The sequence below is a fragment of the Tinamus guttatus genome, unplaced genomic scaffold, assembly GCF_059628265.1.
Source record: "Tinamus guttatus ecotype Peru unplaced genomic scaffold, ASM5962826v1 Tinamus_guttatus_pri_ptg000060l, whole genome shotgun sequence".
In the NCBI taxonomy this organism is placed as follows: domain Eukaryota; kingdom Metazoa; phylum Chordata; class Aves; order Tinamiformes; family Tinamidae; genus Tinamus; species Tinamus guttatus.
The window spans coordinates 1,026,573-1,046,668 of record NW_028288594.1 but is presented as its reverse complement, the minus strand read 5'-3'; the positions used below and the strand labels follow the sequence as shown (position 1 = coordinate 1,046,668).

Below are 20,096 nucleotides of genomic sequence, written 5' to 3'. Positions count from 1 at the left end.
AATCCCAAGGAAATAACTTACAGAATTAAAATGAAAGGTTGCAGTCAAACACTTGAATGTATTTACTAAAAATCTCACAATGTAGATTATATACAGTTGTAGTTGACATACAGCTGTCGGAAAGATTTTCATTGAAAAGATGCATTTCTATACCTTGCATATGGATTGTCTTCCTTGTGGATAAGTATTTTTTCAGTCTAACATTAAACAAGCTCTACTTATTTCATAGCAGTTTACAATTCATTTGATTAGATGACACAAGCCCCTTTTTGTTGTCTTTGATGTATTTTGTAAGAAGTTGGTCACTTCTAGTCACGCTGATGCGCAGAGGAGCTTGTGCCTGCCTGTCCCGTATTCCATGGGAGATGTTTCTGTGCTGATGGCTCTGGCTTGTTTGGGTTGGAGCGCGGCAGCTGCAGCCTGGTCAGAGGGAGGATGTGCCAGATTCCCCTTGCTTGAGGTGCAGAACCACGGTGGGACTCGGGGCAGCAGCACAGCCCTTAACAGGCAACATGTCCCCAAGCACGAGCCGCTGCTCTGCCGTGTGGCGGAACCACCGCCTCCCCGCACAGCTGGGCGGCCTTGGGCTCCCGCCTTGGCAGCCCTGGCAGGGGCTTCTGGCTTCAGCACAGGGTGTTTGAGCTGAGGGCACAGGCACAGGGCGCTGGTGACCACGCTGTGCCCGGCCCTCCTGTGCGGATGGGGAGAGCAGCTGCAGCCCCTGGGAAGCTTCCCGGCCGCGCTTACAAGGGCCCTGCAGAGCCTGAACCTGAAGGCTCAGGACGCAGAGTACCGCACTGGTACTTTCGTTAAGAACCCCTTTAAATGCATGTACGTACCAAAAATTTCTTAAGGTCAGAGGTGCTTTGTCATTAGATTGGGAGTGATGATTAACACTGTGCTTAGACTATATAGCCTATGCACATGGAGGAAGCTGGAGAATTTAACATTGGTAGTAGCTTTTCCAAATGTGTCGGGGAAAGACGTGATCCTGGATTTTCTGGGTACTGGCATCACCTGAGAAGCACAGCTCCTCTGTGAGGGTGGGTGGAGATATCTATGTAACATATATATATATATTAAAAAAAAAAAAGTGGAGAAACTGCCTGTAGAAGATGTGTTGCTACCTCCTGATTCTCTGGCTGACAGTCATACAGTGTTTCAGTTGAGAAGGGGGGGGAAAAAAGGCCATGGTTAAATGTTATCCATTCTATTTGGTTGTCAAAATCCTGAAACTTCTTTCTTGCTATTGAAATGTGACTTCTCTTGCAGTGCTCTTAGATGCCTTCAAGAATTCGCTGTTATTCCCTAGTGTCTAATTTGTAGTAATATCATTCTTGCAAAGATTATAGCTTAATGTAAACATAAAGGAAGCAGTCCTGTTGGCTTCTTTTCTGGAGTTTGCTAATTTATTGATGATTTTTTGAAGGGAATATTATACTTTGGATGTGCCTTCTAGAGCAAAGTAATGCTTGTCTGATTGTCAAGAAAATGTGTTTTCATGCTTTTTGAGACTCCTTTGATTAGAAAACCTCAGGGTAAACACACTCTGCTGTATCACAGTCCTTGCTTTAGATCACTCCTGTTTTCTCTCTAATACATGAAGAATGGCTTTTTAAAAAACACTAGTATTTTTCTTCCTCAGCCATGAATTGATTTTTATAGTCCACTTACCTGGAAGGGTACTAGTGCCAAAGTTAATCTTCATGTTTCTAGAGTCACTGTGACGGAAACATAAAGTAGTTACATTCTGCTTCTTTCGCTAAAAGAGTAATTTTCCTAATGCAGTATTCCACTAAATTACTCAAGAAAATGCCTACCACAAAATATACAAATTCTGCATTCTGCAAAATTTCCATGCAGTACAATCCTGCATTTTCCTAGCAAGAATACCCCAGTTTTTCATTTTGTTGCATATGTACTCTTAGTGTAATTCTTATTTCTTACCCTGGAACATCACTAAAACAGTGTACTGATGAAACCTGTGTTCAGTAATAAAAGCATAAAGTGCTATACATATATTTTTAAAAAGCTATGATACCAAAAATGTTTTCTAATCAGTATGAAATTTTACAAAAGGAAGAGGTGTGACAAAATATAATTAAGTGCTGAGTTCAGATAGTAAAACTCCACAAAGGTACAGCCATGTGTGGTTAAAGAATTAAACTGTAATATTCTTTATGATAAAGTCATTGTTCATACGAAACTAGCAAGACGGTTACTGTGGGCATGTTCAAAAGGCAGATTTTAAACTGCTGACTATGCTTGACTGCAGCTCATTGGTTTTAAGCGTTTTGTAAATGTTTATTCATTGGAACTCTTAACATATTGAACATAGGCTAAATGAATTGTGAAGTAATGTGGTATCATCACTGACTTTGCATTGAAATTTTGCAACATACAGAGCAGTTACAAGGAAACTTGCTGGTTTTGGCAGGCAGTTAACCATTTTTACACACCCTGTACATATCCCTATAAATGTATGTGGGAAGTACTCATTGTGTTGATTTAGCGATAGTTTTTTTTGATCCTATACATGAGTGCTTGGAGCATTAGAAAGAATTTAGGCCTCATTAATTTCTGATCAGTTGTTAAAAGGAACTGGCTAAGAAAATTGTCATTAATTATAATAGTAGTGCTGTTTGTATTAAGAAACTAGAATTCAGTGAAGTATTTGGAAAATCTGAGTCTTCTGGACATTTTGTTACCTCAACTGTAGTACTCAACTGGGAGGTTGGCTCAGTTCTGAAGAGGGTGCAAGTTCTCAATTGTAAAATGTACAATTTATGTATTAAAATACTTTTCAGAATAAATGCTTTTTCCATATTTGTTAGTGTATTCTGTATGTCTGCATGTGTGTGCTTCCTCACTAGGTCTGAAGTGATGGACGAGTGATAGGAGCTGGTGTAGAAAAGAATTCCCTGCCAATCCTTCATTGGGAATTTGGGTCACGTTCATGTGTAGTAGGTGTGAAAACCCTAGGGCACCTCTAAAAAATTATTGAAGAGTAATAAATAATGACAACCTGAGAGAGAAGAAAGGAGGAGAGAGAGAAAAAAGAGAAATTGGATGGAATGTGTTACACAGAGTTGAATTATGTGCATCTCAGTATCTCCAATTTATCAAAATAACTTTCAAAAAGTACACAGACTGGTGATATTTGAGACTGTAGTTAGCTCTTTTTTTTTAATGGGCTTCCCCTTTCATAGCATATATTCAATAAGGATCCCTTATAGTTTAAAGTCTTTCCATAAAATTCAAAAGGACATTGAATCTATTGTATTTTCCACATAAAAACTGCATTTGGCTTTCCTTGTTGGATAACCTCATTGTTATTTCATGTTTTTACTTCTGGAGTTGGAGTATGGATACAAGGTAACTGAGTCCCACCAGTATTCTGTGCTTGATAACTAGATCCTTTTCCTCTAGAAAGTGGCCCATGTACAAATCCGGTTCCTTCTTTAGATGCTTTAAGAAGAGGATAAAGATTATGTGTAGTCTTAGACTCCAATTCAATTACTTGTTTTGCATAGTCCTGGAATTCACGCTCCTTAAAAAGTGCAATAACCTCTCTCTGAGCGTCATAGTCCAAATCTGCTTGTTTTTCCTGCTGTTTTCTTGCCAGCTTTTCAGCCTGATGAAGAAAAGGGAACAGCAAGGGTTGATATTTCCTTCACAGCATAATTACCCATTAAAACTTAGAGGATAAGCTTACAGATTTGTGAATCAGTTCATAAGCTTTCTTCTTTTCTAAATTGACCACTTTGGTGAAGCTCTACATCAGCAGCTGCTCTTTGGGGGTGGGCCCAGAAGGTACAAAGTGGCAGCAGTAATTGGCAGTGACACAAGGCAGGGTGAGGCCCATGAGTGCAAACCAGGATGGAGCTGCACAGCAGGGGAAGGGCTTTGTATTCGTGGGGATTGCAGAATGGCTGAGGTTGGAAGGCACCTCTGGAGATTACCGCTCCAGCCCTAGTTGGATTTTAGTAATGGAGTCCTGAGCACAAAGGAAACTCAGGTGCAGAAAGGGGATTTGAATCCCAGATTGGGATCTCTCCAAGTTGTGTTTGCAAAGCACTGATCTCTCTCCTGCCAGCCCTTTCAGGAAATCCTCCTGGACCAACGTGGTGGTCAGAGACAATCTCAAAGAGAATGCTGTTCCTCTGCTCTGAGAGCAGGCTGGTCCCCAGCCCCAGCATCTGGGTGCATACAGCTCAAGCAAGCAAAACCAGCAACAAAGAGCTCTCCCTCTCTCTGCCAGGATCTCGTCCTGTTGGTGGTTTTCAAGCACATTTATTCCTAAAGGGGCTTGCAGAGCACAGCTATTTACCATTTGCTGGATCTGTATTTTCTGGACTTCCATATTTTCATCACGCCGTCTCTGTTTCTTGGCCTCTTCCATTTCCAGATAGATGCGATGTGCCTCCATTAACTCATGAAGTTCTTTTTTACCCTCTGCTTTCTCCTCTTTCTTCCTTTCCGCTTTCATCCTCATCTATATGTTTTACAAAATACTCAATGTTAACCAAGTAGCTAGCCAGTTAAGTTGAAAATCATGTCTTTGAGCAAAAGAACTCCCATTTCAGAGCTGTGATGAGCATGGTTACTGGGGTGGGCAGTGCCCACAGCCAGTGTTTTCAGCAGAACGGGTAGATAAGCACACCAACATGTGGGAGAGGGACAGGAGACCACAGGAAAGATAGTAGATGAAGTGTGCTGATAAGCAGAGCTGAAGTATGGAAAGTGTTCACACAAACTACCAATGCGTATAGAGCTTTCTACCTGTACTCTCTGGAGAAAGTATCATCACATACACTCTGCACATTGCTCAAGCAGTTAATCTTTTACCATATATAGGGTCAATGTGAGAGGTGGCTGGTAAGTAAGAATTTGAATATGTGTCTCTCCATGAAAACTAAAAGGTAGATACTAAAAACTGTTGTGTCTCTTAAAGATACTGAGAATTTAAGCTATACCATAGTGTATTCTTCCCCCTCCTCTCCAGGTTTCTTACCACAGTGGCTCTGTGTTCAGCAATAGATTCGATGTCAGCCTTTTTTTTTTCTTCTTTGGCCTTGCGTTCTTGTTCTTGTTTAGCTTCTTTTTTCGCAATATCTTTAGCAACACGATCATCTTCCATCTTAAATGCCTCATTCATCTGTGCAGCTAGTCGGTTAACAATGGTGTCCTGATGTTCCTGCATGAGCCTGCAGTAACATTTAACTGTCACGCCATACCAGGGTACCCCCTGCCTGAGGCTTTCCCACTCCCAGAAGAACCCACGCTGCATCCACTCCTCTCTGCTTGTTGCACAGGCCCACCTGCCCAACTCCTTGACCTCCTTGTATTCCTTCAGTTCTATTATTTAAAAGTACCTGTTTGGGCATATAATTGTTACCTATTTTTGTCAAAACAGCTTTTTGTTGAGTAATAAGCTATATCACTCAGGGAGGAGTCCACTTAGCATCTTGCCATTAGAAAGAGCTGTTGGGAATACTTGATGAGATGAGGTAAGAGAAGGAAGTTATTATATTAGGTCAGTGGTATCTTTATGCTGTATTCTGATGGTTAAATAAGTAAAACATAATTCCTTACTAGTACATTACCCAATATAATTAATACAGGTCCCCAGTTAAGAAGTCAGGGAGTCTTTTTCTTGTTTTGCCTCAGGGAAATACAGCTCGTGATCCAAAACTGCTTTCTGTCTGAATCTTAATTGTCTTCAGTTCCTGGGGCTGGAGGTTTTGCAGGCCATGCAGAAAATCACTACTCCCAATACCCCCATGCTTTGCACCCTTTGCAACTCTTTGTGCTTTGTTTGGAGAGGGAATCTTTCCAGCCTCCGAACTTGCTCTTAGGGAAGTTAAGAAATCCTTTTTTCTCCTGATTTCCCTACCTTCTCTATCAGCAGGACTTATTTGTGGAATAAATGTGGTTTGTGTTGCATTATCAGTCTGAAAGAATTCAATATGACTATAGTATACTTCTAAATTGTGATCTAGCTTTGTACCTACCTTTGCATTTCAGCTTCTTTTTCTTTTCTCAGCTTGGCAATAATTTGCTTTGCTTTAAAATGAGCTCTAATCCGATCATCTTCTTCCTCCTGTTTTTGTTCCTGTGCTGCTTTAATTATTTTCTGGTCGGCTACATGTTCCTGCATAGACAAAAAGGTCCTGGTGTATTTACAACATATGCAGTTTAGGAAATCTGGGCCTTGAGTATCAATTTAGAGGAATCATTCACTACTCTATCTCTTTTATCTTTCTTTCAAAGGAGAGAAGGGATTCTCAGTACCTGCACTTACTTCTGCTTCCCTGTCCAAGCATGCATGAAAGGGAGATTGTAGCACTGAGGAAAAAAAAAAAAAAGAGGGGAACTGAGCTCTCAACACAGCCCCTTCCCCGGCATGCTACATAAACACAGCAATAGGCACAGGGACAATGACAAATCAAGCATGGGCACTGAGGGATAATCCCTCATCAAAGAGGAGAGGAACGGTAGATGCGAAAGTACACCCCAAAGAGTGTACTTTCATGCAGCACAGAAGTGTGGGCTAACACTGTGATGTTACACAGCATTAGGAGGATTATTCCTCAATTCCATCCACTCACAAGGAGGAGAGGCGGAGTTGAGAATGGGAATACAGTCCCCACCTACACACACAATGTGTTTCTTATGGTCCACCTCATCCAAACCTTTCCCAGTTTAACAACTGAGTCTGCATACTAGCTGAAGAGGGCTGTTCTAGAGTTACATGTCAAAGTACCACCTTTCATATACCGGTCAAAACTGGTCAACCAACGTGTTGCTGCTTCAGCTGTGGCAACGTGCCCTTGAATGTGAAGAGGAAAGGGCCGCAGGTCTTGCTCAATTTCCTAAACATTGCTGCTCATAAAGGGAAAACAAGTTGAAAATATACTGTCATGTTCATTGATGAAGGTAACTCCTTCCAAGCAAAGGAAAATGCGCTCAAAATGGAACAGCTACATGGGACCTAAATCAAGGTGTGAAGCCAAGGAGAACACTCCCTGATGCCCTCTGCAGACTGTTCCACCCCAGGCTGGCGAGGCTTGGGCACCAGGACATCACCACGTCAGGCAGCACGAGGGGCCTCCCCAAGAAACCCTGCTCAGAGCAGCAGGAAAGAGAGGAGTTGGGGAGCTCCTGCTGCACTCAGGCCTCTGCGCTTAGGTACATGAAGGCCCCTTTCACTCCCTGCAGCCAGAGCAAAACCTGCCCGAACTCTCTGCTTTCCTGCTACTTACGTGGTGCAGCCTCCGGCGTTCAAGTTTTTCCGCCTGCTCCTTTTCCTTTCCTTTCTGAATTTCCAGTTGGTACAACTGGGTCAGTCTCTGAATTTCTTCTCCTTCTCTTTTGTCTTCTAGCTTGGCTAGTTCTGCCTGATGCTCATGTTCCTTTATTCTGAGACAGAGGAAGGAGTTGAAGAAATGCACTGAGGACTCATAAAGAAGTGAAAAGAGAAGAATCCTGCATGCCTAGAGGTACCTTAACACCAAAGAACCCGCACTTTGCAGCAGAGGTGGTTAGACTGTCACAGGTCAAAATTAACATCATAGTTTTGAAGTTAGACCCATATTTTCTAGCCAGAACTTAGCTGCACAATCAGACTGCAGTCTACTGATAAAACATGTTTCTTCCTATCCAGATGACCCATTAAAACAACTATATTAATGACATTGTAGCTTAGCTCTGCAGCAGTTTGAGCAACTAGGATTTCCACAGTAAGTCCCATGAAACCTATGTTTTTCCTCATGCATGTGCAGGATGGGGCTTAAGCTGGTAGTGTTTTGTGCTAAATTCTGCAGGAGTTCATACACTGGACCTGCAATATGCGATATTAGGCTTTGAGCTTTTCCTTTGCATCAGGGAATTTGATTTAATCTATCAAATCTCCTGGGCCAGTGCTGTAAACACTGGGGACCTCTGTATGAGGCTTCTGGAGAGAAGCTGAGAGAAAGAATGGTGGCAGCAGGGATGCATCCTCTTGGGATCCGATTAGGGCCAAATAGCAAATCTGGTTTCACTTTTTTCTTTTTCTGCAAACAAAACTAAGTTAATATGAATTTTCAGTGACTGCTTCTGAATAATGAGTTGAGTAAAAATTCACATTGCCTGATGGAGCCCATTTTACCTGTAGCCTGTTGGCAACTGCAGGATACTGCACATCACAGCTTTTTTTTCTTTTGTGCAAGCTCTTTTTTAGACTGTAGAGCTCTTCTAAAACATTGCATTTGTGATCCAAATAATTAGGTTTCTCTAAAAGCTTTATAGAACATATTTATGAGAAGACAATTTAAATAAAGAATAAAACAGAGTTGCTCTTGATTATTACTTACTGTTCCAGCTGATCTCTGCAAAGGGCCTTGTGTTTCATGTAACGCTCACGTGCCTTCTCCTCCTCTCTGAGAAGAGCTTTTTTACGTTCATGTTCCATTTCTTCTTCCTTCTTTTTATTAACATCTCGCTTTAACTTTTTAAATTCAACTTGAGCATCTCTTTCTTTCAGAACCTCAGTAAGTAGAAGTGCACTCTACAAAAGAACATTTCACATGATTTGCATGTTCAGAAGTGTTTAAAAAATTCAGTAAAATTTGAAATTAATAAGTTGTCAACAGACATGAAACCCTTTCACTCTTTCATTCCGGTAGTATTGATAGGTTCTTGCTTGATCAATAGCCTCTTTCCGTTTTGCTGCTTGGAACTGCGCTTCTTCCAAATCTATTAACCTTCTCTCTTCCTCTGCTCTTTCTTTACTGAGTTTTTTGGCTTTAAGTTTCCTTTGTGCCAGGCCCTACAATGCACAATGCAGATAAAACTTAGTTTTTAATTTTTGCAGATCATGCCTAAAAACTGCAGATGAAAAATATATAAAAGATTTTGAAGATGATATATCCACTTTTTAAAAATTTTATTTTAAATGACACCATTTTAAAAGATTGTAGTAAAGTGCCCTAGTTTACAAATGCTTCTTGTACTTACCATAATGGTGTTGGGCCAGTCTTTCACGGCTGCTTTGGAGCGTAAGTGCATCTCCCAGCGCTCCTTCCTCTCGGCAAGGACACGGGCTGCTTCTCTAGTTGTACTGCCAAGGTTGTCCTGAATCCTTTCCCATTCCGCTTTGGGCAATACAATAACCTGATGAAGGTCTACATCGCTTGGTAGGAAATATCCATCTACAATATTATCTTCTGCCAAACCATTTAATGCTATGTGTAGGGAAGAAGAGACATTTAAGTTATTTGGTATCAGAAAATGCTAAATTTAAACCTGCATTAAAAAGTTTCCCTGCATAGTTATGACAGTTAAGTTTTAATAATTATTTTCCCTATCCCCTCGAGCTAAGCCAGGGTATCAACAGCTGGATATGTGCAGGGGCTGTGCGCGACTGAACTGTGTGCATGACCCGAGCTGCTTGCACGGCCCTATGCGTTATGCGCACACGGAGAGCTTGGCACAGCCCGCGCTGTGCGCGCAGTGCCCGGGCGCGGCCCCGGGGGCGGCAGGACGGCCCTGCCTGGCGCGGGGCCGCTCGGCCGCCCCCCGGCCCCGCGGCAGCCGCACTCACGGGCCGCGCCGCGCCGCGCCGCCGCCATGACCCGCCGCTGCCCGGCAACCGCGCGCCGCGGGGTCACGTGGGGCCGCGCGTGCGCGGGGCGGGGCCGGAAGCGGCGCGGCGGTGAGGTGCGTGGGGCGCGAGCGCGGCGCAGCGGAGCGCGGCGGTGGTCGGTGGTCGGTGGTCGGTGGTCGGTGGTCGGTGGTCGGTGGTCGCGCGTGGCTCAGGCTGGCTCTGCTGGCTCTGCTGTCCGTGCCGTTGAGCAGTTCGGCCGCTCAGTGCTGCCTCCCTTTCCAAATCTCTTGAGGTCTTCTGCATCCACATACCCCTGGTTTGACAGGCTGGAGTCTCAGCCCCCGCTGGGAATGCGAATTCTGTTGCACTGGCAAGTGATTACTGAGAAACTGAGGACTGTTGCTCAAGCCAGTAACGTATGAGGAAGGAAGACTGCTTCTGCCTCAGTCAGTGTTAGCAGCTGTGCAGTGTGCATCTAGAAATATCCAGACTATTTTAAGAAGAGCTAGAGTTAGAACTTTGACCTTTACAGATTGTTTTTCCAGCTTCAGCACAACTTTTCCCACAGCTGTAGTAGCCACAAATAGTTTGTTGTGTTTACATCTTGTCCTAACTCCTTATTTTCTTGCACAGTTTTTCTTTCCTGAGGACAAGATCAGGATAAAATTCAATACTTTGGCTTATATGAAATTGCCAGCTTTGTGTGTTGGAAACTCTCACAGCTATGAAATTTCTGTTGGTTTTTGATTTTGACCATACGATCATAGATGAAAACAGTGATACCTGGATTGTGAAATGTGCTCCGGAGAAAAAGCTTCCCAATGAATTAAGGAACTCCTATCGCCCAGGTCACTGGACAGACTATATGGGTAGAGTCTTTGCCTACTTGGGAGACAGTGGCGTTGGAGAAGATGAGATGAGAAGAACCATGACAGCAGCTCCGTTCACTGCGGGGATGGTCGATCTTCTAGGCTTTATTGGCAAGAACAAAGAGTTCTTTGACTGCATAATCATTTCGGATTCTAATACAGTGTTTATTGACTGGATTCTAAAAGCTGCTGACTTTCATAAGGTGTTCGATGAAGTGTTTACAAACCCTGCAGCATTTACCAGTACTGGCTATCTCACTGTACAGAATTTTCACACTCACCACTGTGCAAAGTGCCCTAGAAACCTTTGTAAAAGGAAAGTGTTGGAAGAATTTTTAGATAAAAAGTTGGAGCAAGGAGCAAGTTATACACAAATTGTGTATATAGGTGATGGTGGAAATGATCTATGTCCAGTAACTTTTTTGAAGAAGGGTGATATTGCTATGCCCCGGCAGGGATATACTTTAGAGAAGAAGATTTCTCAGCTCTCCCAAGATCTCAGTCCTGTAGAGTGTTCTGTTCTGGTTTGGTCATCTGGTGTAGAAATAATGTCTTACTTGAAACTGCTTCTAAAGGAATAATTCCAATGATAAAAGGAAACAAATGTTGTTATATTTTAATCCTCCTGTAACTGCGTGCACATAAAAAAAAAAACCACAAAAATGTACAGTTGGGGTGTTATTATCATGACTTTTTATTTAATACAATATGAAAGTGTTTATCTTCAATTTTGACAACAGAGGGGAAATAATGTTATAATAGCTTTCTAGCATGCTACTCATTTCAATATAAATGGAGAAGGGTAGCTGCAAAGGGGATTGACCATAGTTTATAATCTATTATTATTATTTCAGAGCCTTTATCAACTGCATAACTGTTCACATTACTCCTATTTACATTCTTACAGAAAGATATAGTTTTACTAAAGAAATTATTTTAAAATGTTAGATGTCAGGTTCTGGGACTGTTGGCTTTGTATCTCTTTAATCAGGATAAATGTTTAATGTGTAAATTATTTAGTATATTTGTAATCTTGTTTGATCTCAAAATGCATTTATATTTTAATATACTAAATATTTTATCAAACAATTACTTTTTAAATGTTTATATTAAGGTCAATAAAAGGCACTGACAGAAACAAGGTGCCTGATTTGTGCGGTGTTTTCTGCTGGACTTTGTGACTTCAGATCCCCATTCTTGTGAGGACTTGGAGGTGGTGAACACACATACAGTTGTTGGCCTCAGAAATCTTTGGATAACACCTTCGCTTGTTTTATCAGTATGACTTCTTGAGACCAGTGAGGAATTTGCTGTTTTGTCTGGAGAGAATCCTCCCCTTGGCCATCAGCACAGAGCGCCGTTGCCACCACAGAGCCAGGCTGGATCTTGCCCATCGGCGCCTGGAGCAGGAAGGGGCTTCCCTCCTGCTGCAGCGTGTGCCCGCACCATGGGCGCTCTCAGGGCTTTTACGCTACCTTCACCTCCTTGTTGTCATCATGTGAGAGCATAATCCTCATGGGCCAGGAGGGAACATCTCTGTGCATTTGAAGTTTTGGATGGATTTCTTCTGTCCTTAAAAGAATCTGTGTGAATGGGAACTCTGCTTTACAGGGATTTGGGAAATACATATAGAGATGCTACAACTGTCTCAATAAAGTTAAATAATGTATTTTTATGCTATTTTTTGTAGTTTTACAGTCCCTGGTTTCCTGCCTAATAGGTGAGAAATGAGTCCAACTTTTGCACTTCATGATTATGGGTGCCTGTGATTGAGCTGTCTGTAACAGTTGTCTTCCTCTGTGTCTGTGGTGCTGCGATGTGCTGATTTGCATCATGTGCACTGATGTTGTCACTCCCTTCTTTGACTCCGGTGAATATTTTAGGGGTGATCTCTCTCGCTTTGAGGCTGATGCTACATGATGACTTGCCCTTAAGCACTGTTTTTTAAAAAGGTTCAGTTATCAGCCCTGTTTTAACTTATTGTAGAAGACTGCCTGTTGTTTATCAAGACTGATTTGCAGAAACTAGTTTGCATTACCACACAGTTACCAAGCTGCTTGGGTTTGGGTATGAAGAAGAGGCCATGAGTTTCCCAAACTTGCAGGAATGAACTGGTGAGGCAGCCAAAGAGAGAAGATGGAGCGGGTCCTTGAAGGGACATGCACTTTGTTCCGTTGCTTGTTGCCAAGCTTGTCAGAGGTTTAAAGTTACATGCTGTCCAAGGGCTGAGGAAATACAATGATTTAGGTAAAGATATAATGAAAAAAAAAAAAAAAGCATTACATACAAAGTTTTCTGTACAGTGACAGGGCAAAGTCTGCCTATCGCATGCCAGCTCTGACAGGGAGAACTTACTCGTAGTACCGTAGCAGGAGGGCAGAGCTGCGTGTCCATAGGAAGCTCATGAAATGGAAAGTGGAAAACATAGCAGCAAAACAAAGTTGTCGGCATGGTGATGTATAAACAGATTTGGGGCCATACAAGGGAATGCTCTGAAGGAAAAAAAAAAAAAAAAAAGGGAGCAATGCAGCTGTGGGAGCTACAGCCCCCGCTCAGAGGCAGCAGGCCCGGCTACTGCTAATCCTGGTCTGCACCACCAGCTCCAAGCGCCTTCGCTAGTAAGAGCAGCTGGAAAGAGCAGGCAGAGATGCGTGAAGGATTTGTTGCCTTTGTTCAGAGCAGTCTGTGAGCTCTTAGGCTGCCATGGAAAGGGCAAAGGGAAGTTTGGGTTGTGTTGCACAGTCTGTATGTGAGGAAGGATTCAGGGGTAAGCACCACCTGCCCGTTTGTGGCAATTCATGCTTTTTGTGGAAGAAGTGCCACTAGTTTTATATATATATATATACATATATATGAATCTTTTTCAACTTGGGCCTTTGCTGTCACCTAGCTATTGACAGCAGGTGACCACCTCATTTGGTAAGAGGTGGTCCTCAGCTTCTGGCAAGGCAGGAAAGGCTGGGCTGGCGAGGGCCGGCTGAGGTGGAGACCCAGGAGCTGCTGGTGGCGAGAGCGGGAGCTCAGGCCCTCCGGAGAGGGCAGAGCCCCCTGGGCCCCCGCGCGCCTGTTCGCCGGGTACAGCTGGAGGGCCCCGGCGCAGCGCGAGGCTTCCGAAGCCGCAGGCGGCGCTTGTGGCTCTGCCCGTGGGCGCCTCGCGCCGCCGTGAGCACAGCCCGCGCCCGGCGAGGGCGCCGGGGCCCCCCGCTCCGCAGGCCCGGGCGCGGCGGCCGCGGCCCTCCCCGCGGCGCAGCAGCTGCCGGCGGCGGGAGCCCCTCCCCCGCGCCCGGAGCGCGAGCCCCGCCGAGCGGCGCTTCCCGACAAGGCCACGGGGCCGCCGGCGGACAAAGCGGCGCGGCGGGCACGGCACGGCACGGCAGGGCAGGGGCGGCGCGGGGCCATGGCCGTGTCGGCGCCGCGGGGCTACGCGCTGTCGCACGCGGAGCCGCGGCACGCGGCCGCCGTGCTGGAGGCGCTCCGCGCCTTCCACCTGGACGGGCTCTTCACGGACGTGGCGCTGCAGAGCGGCTCGGGGCGCCTCCTGCACTGCCACCGCGCCCTGCTCGCCGCCTGCAGCAGCTACTTCAGAGCCATGTTCACCGCAGACATGAAGGAGAAGTCCAAAAAGCAGGTCAGGCTCCCCGGGCTGAGCCACGCCGTCCTGGAAGCACTCGTGAACTACGCGTACACGGCACAGATCCAGATAACGGAGAGGAACGTGCAGAGCCTGCTGGAGGCTGCGGATTTGCTGCAGTTCGTGGCGGTGAAGAAAGCCTGCGAGCGGTTCCTGGTTAGGCGCTTGGACACAGACAACTGCATCGGGATGCACTCCTTTGCCGAGTACCACCACTGCTCTGAGCTGGAGAAGGAGTCGCGGCGGATACTGCTGGGGCAGTTCGAGGACGTGTGGAAGCAGGAGGAATTTCTGGAGGTGGGCAAGGAGCAGCTCTTCTTTATTCTCTCCCGAGAGAACCTCAACGTTTGGCAAGAAAAGACAGCCATCGATGCCGTCGTTAAGTGGGTTGCGCACAACGTGGAAGAAAGAATCGAGTACATCTATGAACTGCTGAGCTGCGTCAAAATAGATTTGGATAACGCGTATTTAAGATCAGCTCTAAGCATACAGAAAAAATGCCGACTAAATGATAGTAAGATCAGGGCACTCGTATACAATGCGCTAAACCCCAACTGCAAAGGCGTTCCCAAAAGGCCCACGGCAGTCATGTATGTGATCGGAGGATATTACTGGCACCCCCTGTCAGAAGTGCACGTTTGGGACCCTTTAACCAATGCCTGGGTCCAGGGGACGGACATGCCAGATCACACCAGGGAGAGCTACGGGGTCACCAACTTGGGCCCCAACATTTATGTGACGGGAGGTTACAGAACCGAGAGCATCGAGGCCCTCGACACCGTGTGGATTTATAACAGCGAGCAAGATGAGTGGACAGAAGGCTGCCCCATGCTTGATGCCAGATACTATCACTGCGCCGTGTCTCTGGGGGGCTGCATCTACGCGCTGGGGGGCTACAGGAAGGGAGCTCCGGTGCAAGAAGCCGAGTTCTATGATCCTTTAAAAAAGAAATGGGTTCCCATTGCAAACATGATCAAAGGTACGTAAGATTTTATACCCCTGCTGCCTTCATGTCTGTCCTTTTGCTGATGCCACTTACAAAGGCTGCAGATGTGTTTCAGGTATGATCAAGTTCTGCTGAAGTCACTGGGAAGCTTCCTATTGTTCTGGTGGACTTCGGGTGAGGTCCTCGCTAGCCAAACCACTGCAAACACCCAAATCCCGCGCTGGGAACTGGGGGAGGTCACCGACACTGGTGGCCACATCTCAGTTTAATTTTGTCCATTTCCAGGAGCAAAGTTTTTGTGCAGATTAGAAAGAAAACAGAAGACTCTCTGGGACTGTTGTCCCTCCAGTAGAGCTTCAAGAACCAAGCTCCAAGAAAGGGATTGCATTATTTCATTATCATATAGAATCTAATGACTTACATTCCTAATGGAAGGATGGAAGGTAAAATTCTTTGCTTGAAACAGGATAATCTGACAGAAACTTTAGTTCAGATTGTTAAGGTTTTCAGTGCAGTTATTTATAGATGTGCTTTCTTCTTTTAAAGTTTTTTACAAGTAATTTTCTCATTTCTCAGTGTATCATCTGCTCAGAATCCTAGGTTTTCGCTCTAGTGTGAAGATAATGAAAAATACCCATACCTCCTTTTTAGCAGCCAAACTATTTAGTTACTACAAATATACAAATATGGATCACAGCCATAGCGAAGTATATTATTTGTATTATAAAATTTGTAAACAATCATACACTTTGTCATGTAATTCATATAACATAATTATTAATAATTAGTTATTAAGTATTTTACAAAGCTGTCCTGTAGCTAGATACTTTTATACATGAATGAGAGATGTCAAACGTGTCTATAAATAGGAAAATGCTTTTATTGTAAATCAGTTTAGCAATGTTTATGGAAAATATATTAACATTGAATATTACTCCTATTTAATTTAGAAAAGTAGAAATACTACCCTAATACTCTGAGCAGGGTCATACATTCTGTGCAGATGTTTGGCTGCATTTTCTATGCAAAGCTTTTTCTCATAAGCTTAAAAAATACGGTATTTTCTTCCTATTTTTGTCCATTTTTCTTTGCAAATGCCTTAGTTTTTTTACATTTTTCTGGAGATAAAATGAACGTAGCCCCATTCTGTTTGTGGTTTTGTTTGTACAATAGCATCATTAACTAAGGCTAAAACTATCACCAAAGATATTCTGAGACACTGAATAATCTCACCTCTCATTGACTTATTTCTTGCCAAATGAGTGATGACTTTAGAAGATTTATCTAATTTAGTAAAATACTGAAGGTAGTTTCCTATTCCAGAACCCGTGTGACTAATGTGTGAAAATTTGTGTGGTTATATTATTTGCAACACCGTGTGCCAGTTAATACAATTTTATTTAATTTCTTTTAACTCATACTGATAAGGTATCCTGACAGTTAATTTAATTGCATATTCATTTGCATACTTAAAAGCATCTTTTCATCCTAAAATATTAACTAGCAAGTCATTTGAAATGGTGTAGTGGCAGAGATTATTCTGTGAAGCCTGAAGGTGTGTTTTGGCTTTAATACTGTGTGCAGGAGTTGGAAACGCCACCGCCTGCGTCTTGCATGAAATCATCTACGTGACTGGAGGTCACTACGGGTACAGGGGAAGCTGCACCTATGATAAGATCCAGAGGTACCATTCAGGCAGCAATGAGTGGAGTATAGTCGCCACAAGTCCCCATCCAGGTAAACAAGCATTTCTCTCATGAGTGCAGAGCTTGGGTTTGGGGGTTTTTTTGCCTCTAGCTTTAATCGTTAAGCCCTCTTAGAGCATTTCTAACATTTTTCTGTTAGAAGAAGTAGGAGCAGAAAGATCCAGCGTCGTTGTTTGACCCTGTGGGATAATCTCCATTTCCAGGCTTTGAGAGAAGGAGACCTCTCATGAAAGATCTATCTAGATATTGTCCTAGAAAGGGCTGTGTCTCTTAAATAGCTTATTTTCATAAAATCTGTCTATTCATAGGTATTTGGCAAAAAATATATAATTCTTTCCATTTTCTGCATTTTGTAACAACAAGTTTTTGAGGATAGTCTTACTAACTACTGGTGATCATGTGTATGTCTTCTAAAATGCCTTGCATTGTGATGCAGTTTGGTAAACTGCATAGTGTTTCTTAAGTTAACTATATAATTCTGAGTTGAACTATATTCCCTTCTTCCTGAAGAATATGGATTGTGTTCAATTACCTTACAAAACAAGATCTATTTTGTGGGTGGACAGACCACGATCACGGACTGCTATGACCCTGAGCAGAACGAATGGAAGCAGATGGCTCCCATGCTGGAGAGGAGGATGGAGTGTGGCGCGGTGGTTCTGAACGGATGCATCTATGTAACGGGAGGATATTCCTATTCGAAAGGAACGTACCTACAGAGTATTGAGAAATACAACCCTGAACTTAATAAATGGGAAGCAGTAGGTAACCTCCCCAGTCCTATGCGGTCACATGGCTGTGTCTGTGTGTATAATGTCTAAGATATAATTTCCAGATTGCTGTTATAGAAAACAGAAGATACACAGTATTCATAGTAATACTGATTGCCTCATCAGTCAGATATCTAACATAATCCTCTAGGTGATTTTCATTAAAAACTTATTTATTTAAACTGTATTTATTTTAAATGAGTTCTATATGAATCACAGATTCGTATTCATATTGATTCAATAATTCACAGGTTTACAGATTCAAAGATAAATGCAGTGACAATATTTTCATATATTTTCAGTCCAAACAATCTCGGTCATAAAATTTTTTGAATTTTGAATTTGATTTTTGTACAATCCTTTGTGTTGCTACATAGGAACAACTGTGAAAAACTGAATTTGTTTTCATTAGCATCTGTGTGGAACTATAGTCTGGTGCTAAGGTGAGTAAAACCAAACAAAATACATTTCAGTGTACAAATGGGCTTAAGATGAAATCTCAGATACTGTGAAGATAGTTATAGATATTGTTGATTGTCACAGCACAAGCATGTGGTACATGCACAGCAGTATCACTTTCAGGACTGAGTTACCACATCCAGAAGTATCAGACAATTATGCTCCAAATCTAATTATTCCTCCAAATCTGCCTTAAGATGATGAAATTAGAGGAGTGCATGGAGGAAGAAATGATATGTGGCAGCCCAGCAGCACAAAGAGAGAAGGCACAAAGAGTTGCCTTTCTTCCAAGTCACAGTTTAGCACTTTGGAAAAGAGAGAGTGGTGTTAAATAAAATAGAGATGTTTGTATCTTGGGAAAGATTTTAGGAATATTCCAGTCTTTCTGCCTTGCTCTTTCCATTCCCTGAAGACATACATCTTAAATATGACTGCAAAGATAGCTATAACAGTAAGGCTTTTCTCAGAAATTAGTCAGCAATACCTGTGAATCAGCCAAGAGCCTATCGCAAAGCAATGGAGAGACTTCTTTTTTCATTTCCCGAAGGCCCTTTTTCGTGTGAAAATTATGTTTCTCAAATGGTTTTGCTCTGCAGAGCATTGCTCTGCTTCAGGAAAACTAATGCACAAAGTGCTAAACTGTGGCTTGAAAGAAAGGCAACAAATGAAGAAACTTCACAGAAAATTATATATGTAGCAATTTAATGCTAATTGATCCACTGGATTTCTTTCTTTCTTTCAATATGTGGTATGGGAACTTCACCTTCTGTCTAGAGACCTGCTGGATGTAGGAGAAGGATCATGACACTGCCAGCTCTTCACTGCAGGCAGACCCCGAGCGTGGCAAGCCAGTGCCAGCAGAAAGCAGAATCCATACGTCAGGTTTAAATACAGGCTGTTTGCCTCTGCCATCACCAGCCTTCTCACCAGCCTGTTTCACGTCCTGTCGTGTGTCAGGTACTAACACGCATGCATTTGGTTGACCCTGAATCATTAATTCTTGGGATTTCTTAGGGTTTGTTGTGTCCTCATACCTTGTATAGACACTGTAATGTGTAGCTAGTTATTAGTCTGGCCCTTTAAGGAGTGAGATAGAGCTGGACTGTCTTTTTGCGTTTTCTGTGTCAGCTCCCCTCTAAGTCTTGAATCTCGTCTGTGTTCAGTCATGTTTCACAGAGCAATGTAGCTTTCAAACCAGAAATTCTCCAGGTTTTATGAAAACTGGTAGTAGAATAAAGGAGAAAGGGAGGCTGAAATAACTATCCTGTGAACATCAAGCAGGGCTGGGGTTGCTGCAGTGTTGCAGAAGGCAAGAAGGATGAGGTAGAAAATCTATCTGTAGGCTGTGCATGTTCCCTGCTGAGATCTCTTGGGAATAGGTTTATATAGGCATTTCTGTAAGACACTGGTACGTGACACAGTTAACTGCTGTATGAAGATGTAGTTTCTGCTTGTAAAAAAAAAAAAAAAAAAAAAAAAAAAATTTGTTCCCGAGTTGGAAGGACATTCCTCCCTCCTCCTGCCACTCAAGCACCGCACAGGGGGAAGCACCTGCTCATTATTTTCCTGCAGAGCTGTTGGAGACCCAGTGCTGCAGTTCAGAGAAGTAGTGTAGTTGCCTAAAGAGGCAAGCGGGTTGCATGGAATGTAAAAAAATATCCAGACCTTCCTGGCTGCTTTGGAGGGGGCTTTAGGGAACATTTGTGCCAGTACCTTTGCTGGGTTAAGGACTTGTTGCTCCTTCTCCTGTTCCTGTGCTCAAGCAGTAGGGCTGTTCGGTAGGCCACGCTCAGACCAACTTTGCAGGAGTCGTCTAAATAAAGAAACAACATGTGGGAGCAGAGAGACTGTTTTAGCCTGGCTCAGTGCCAGAATACAGCTGATAAAGTGACACCAATAACAGCCGCCAGCACCAGAGGGAGGGACAAGGCAGGGCTAGACAGTGCCTGTGGGAGCTTTGTACACCAGCACTGCCACCAAAAATGAAAATTTTGATTATATTGAATGTCAGGTGTGTTTTAGGAGCTTCCCAAGTTGGTAAGCCCTGAGCTTATAATGTTTCTTCCTCTTAATTGGAAGCACTTTGAGTATCTTTGTTCTTTCACATCTTTATTGTATTTCCCACT

The 20,096-nt window shown here is 43.4% G+C and overlaps 3 protein-coding genes across 3 annotated transcripts; 2 read left to right on the top strand and 1 right to left on the bottom strand.

Moving 5' to 3' along the window:
- Positions 1-3,287: 3,287 nt before the first annotated feature.
- Positions 3,288-9,898, bottom strand: CFAP210 (cilia and flagella associated protein 210). The gene is made up of 9 exons (XM_088540357.1): positions 9,682-9,898; positions 9,001-9,227; positions 8,639-8,812; positions 8,358-8,551; positions 7,266-7,422; positions 6,015-6,154; positions 5,015-5,207; positions 4,331-4,495; positions 3,288-3,634 (listed from the first exon to the last, which is right to left on the bottom strand). The coding sequence occupies exons 1-9, from the start codon at positions 9,896-9,898 to the stop codon at positions 3,338-3,340; spliced, it is 1,764 nt and encodes a 587-aa protein (XP_088396483.1). The 3' UTR covers positions 3,288-3,337.
- A 399-nt stretch (positions 9,899-10,297) lies between these two features.
- On the top strand, positions 10,298-11,355 carry PHOSPHO2 (phosphatase, orphan 2). The gene has a single exon (XM_010217481.2). It carries the CDS (start codon positions 10,314-10,316, stop codon positions 11,037-11,039), a length of 726 nt encoding a protein of 241 aa, XP_010215783.2. The 5' UTR covers positions 10,298-10,313; the 3' UTR covers positions 11,040-11,355.
- Positions 11,356-13,855: 2,500 nt separating this feature from the next.
- Positions 13,856-17,562, top strand: KLHL23 (kelch like family member 23). Its single transcript, XM_010217494.2, has 3 exons — positions 13,856-15,068; positions 16,620-16,772; positions 17,252-17,562. Exons 1-3 carry the CDS (start codon positions 13,856-13,858, stop codon positions 17,560-17,562), a joined length of 1,677 nt encoding a protein of 558 aa, XP_010215796.2.
- The last annotated feature ends 2,534 nt before the right edge of the window (positions 17,563-20,096 follow it).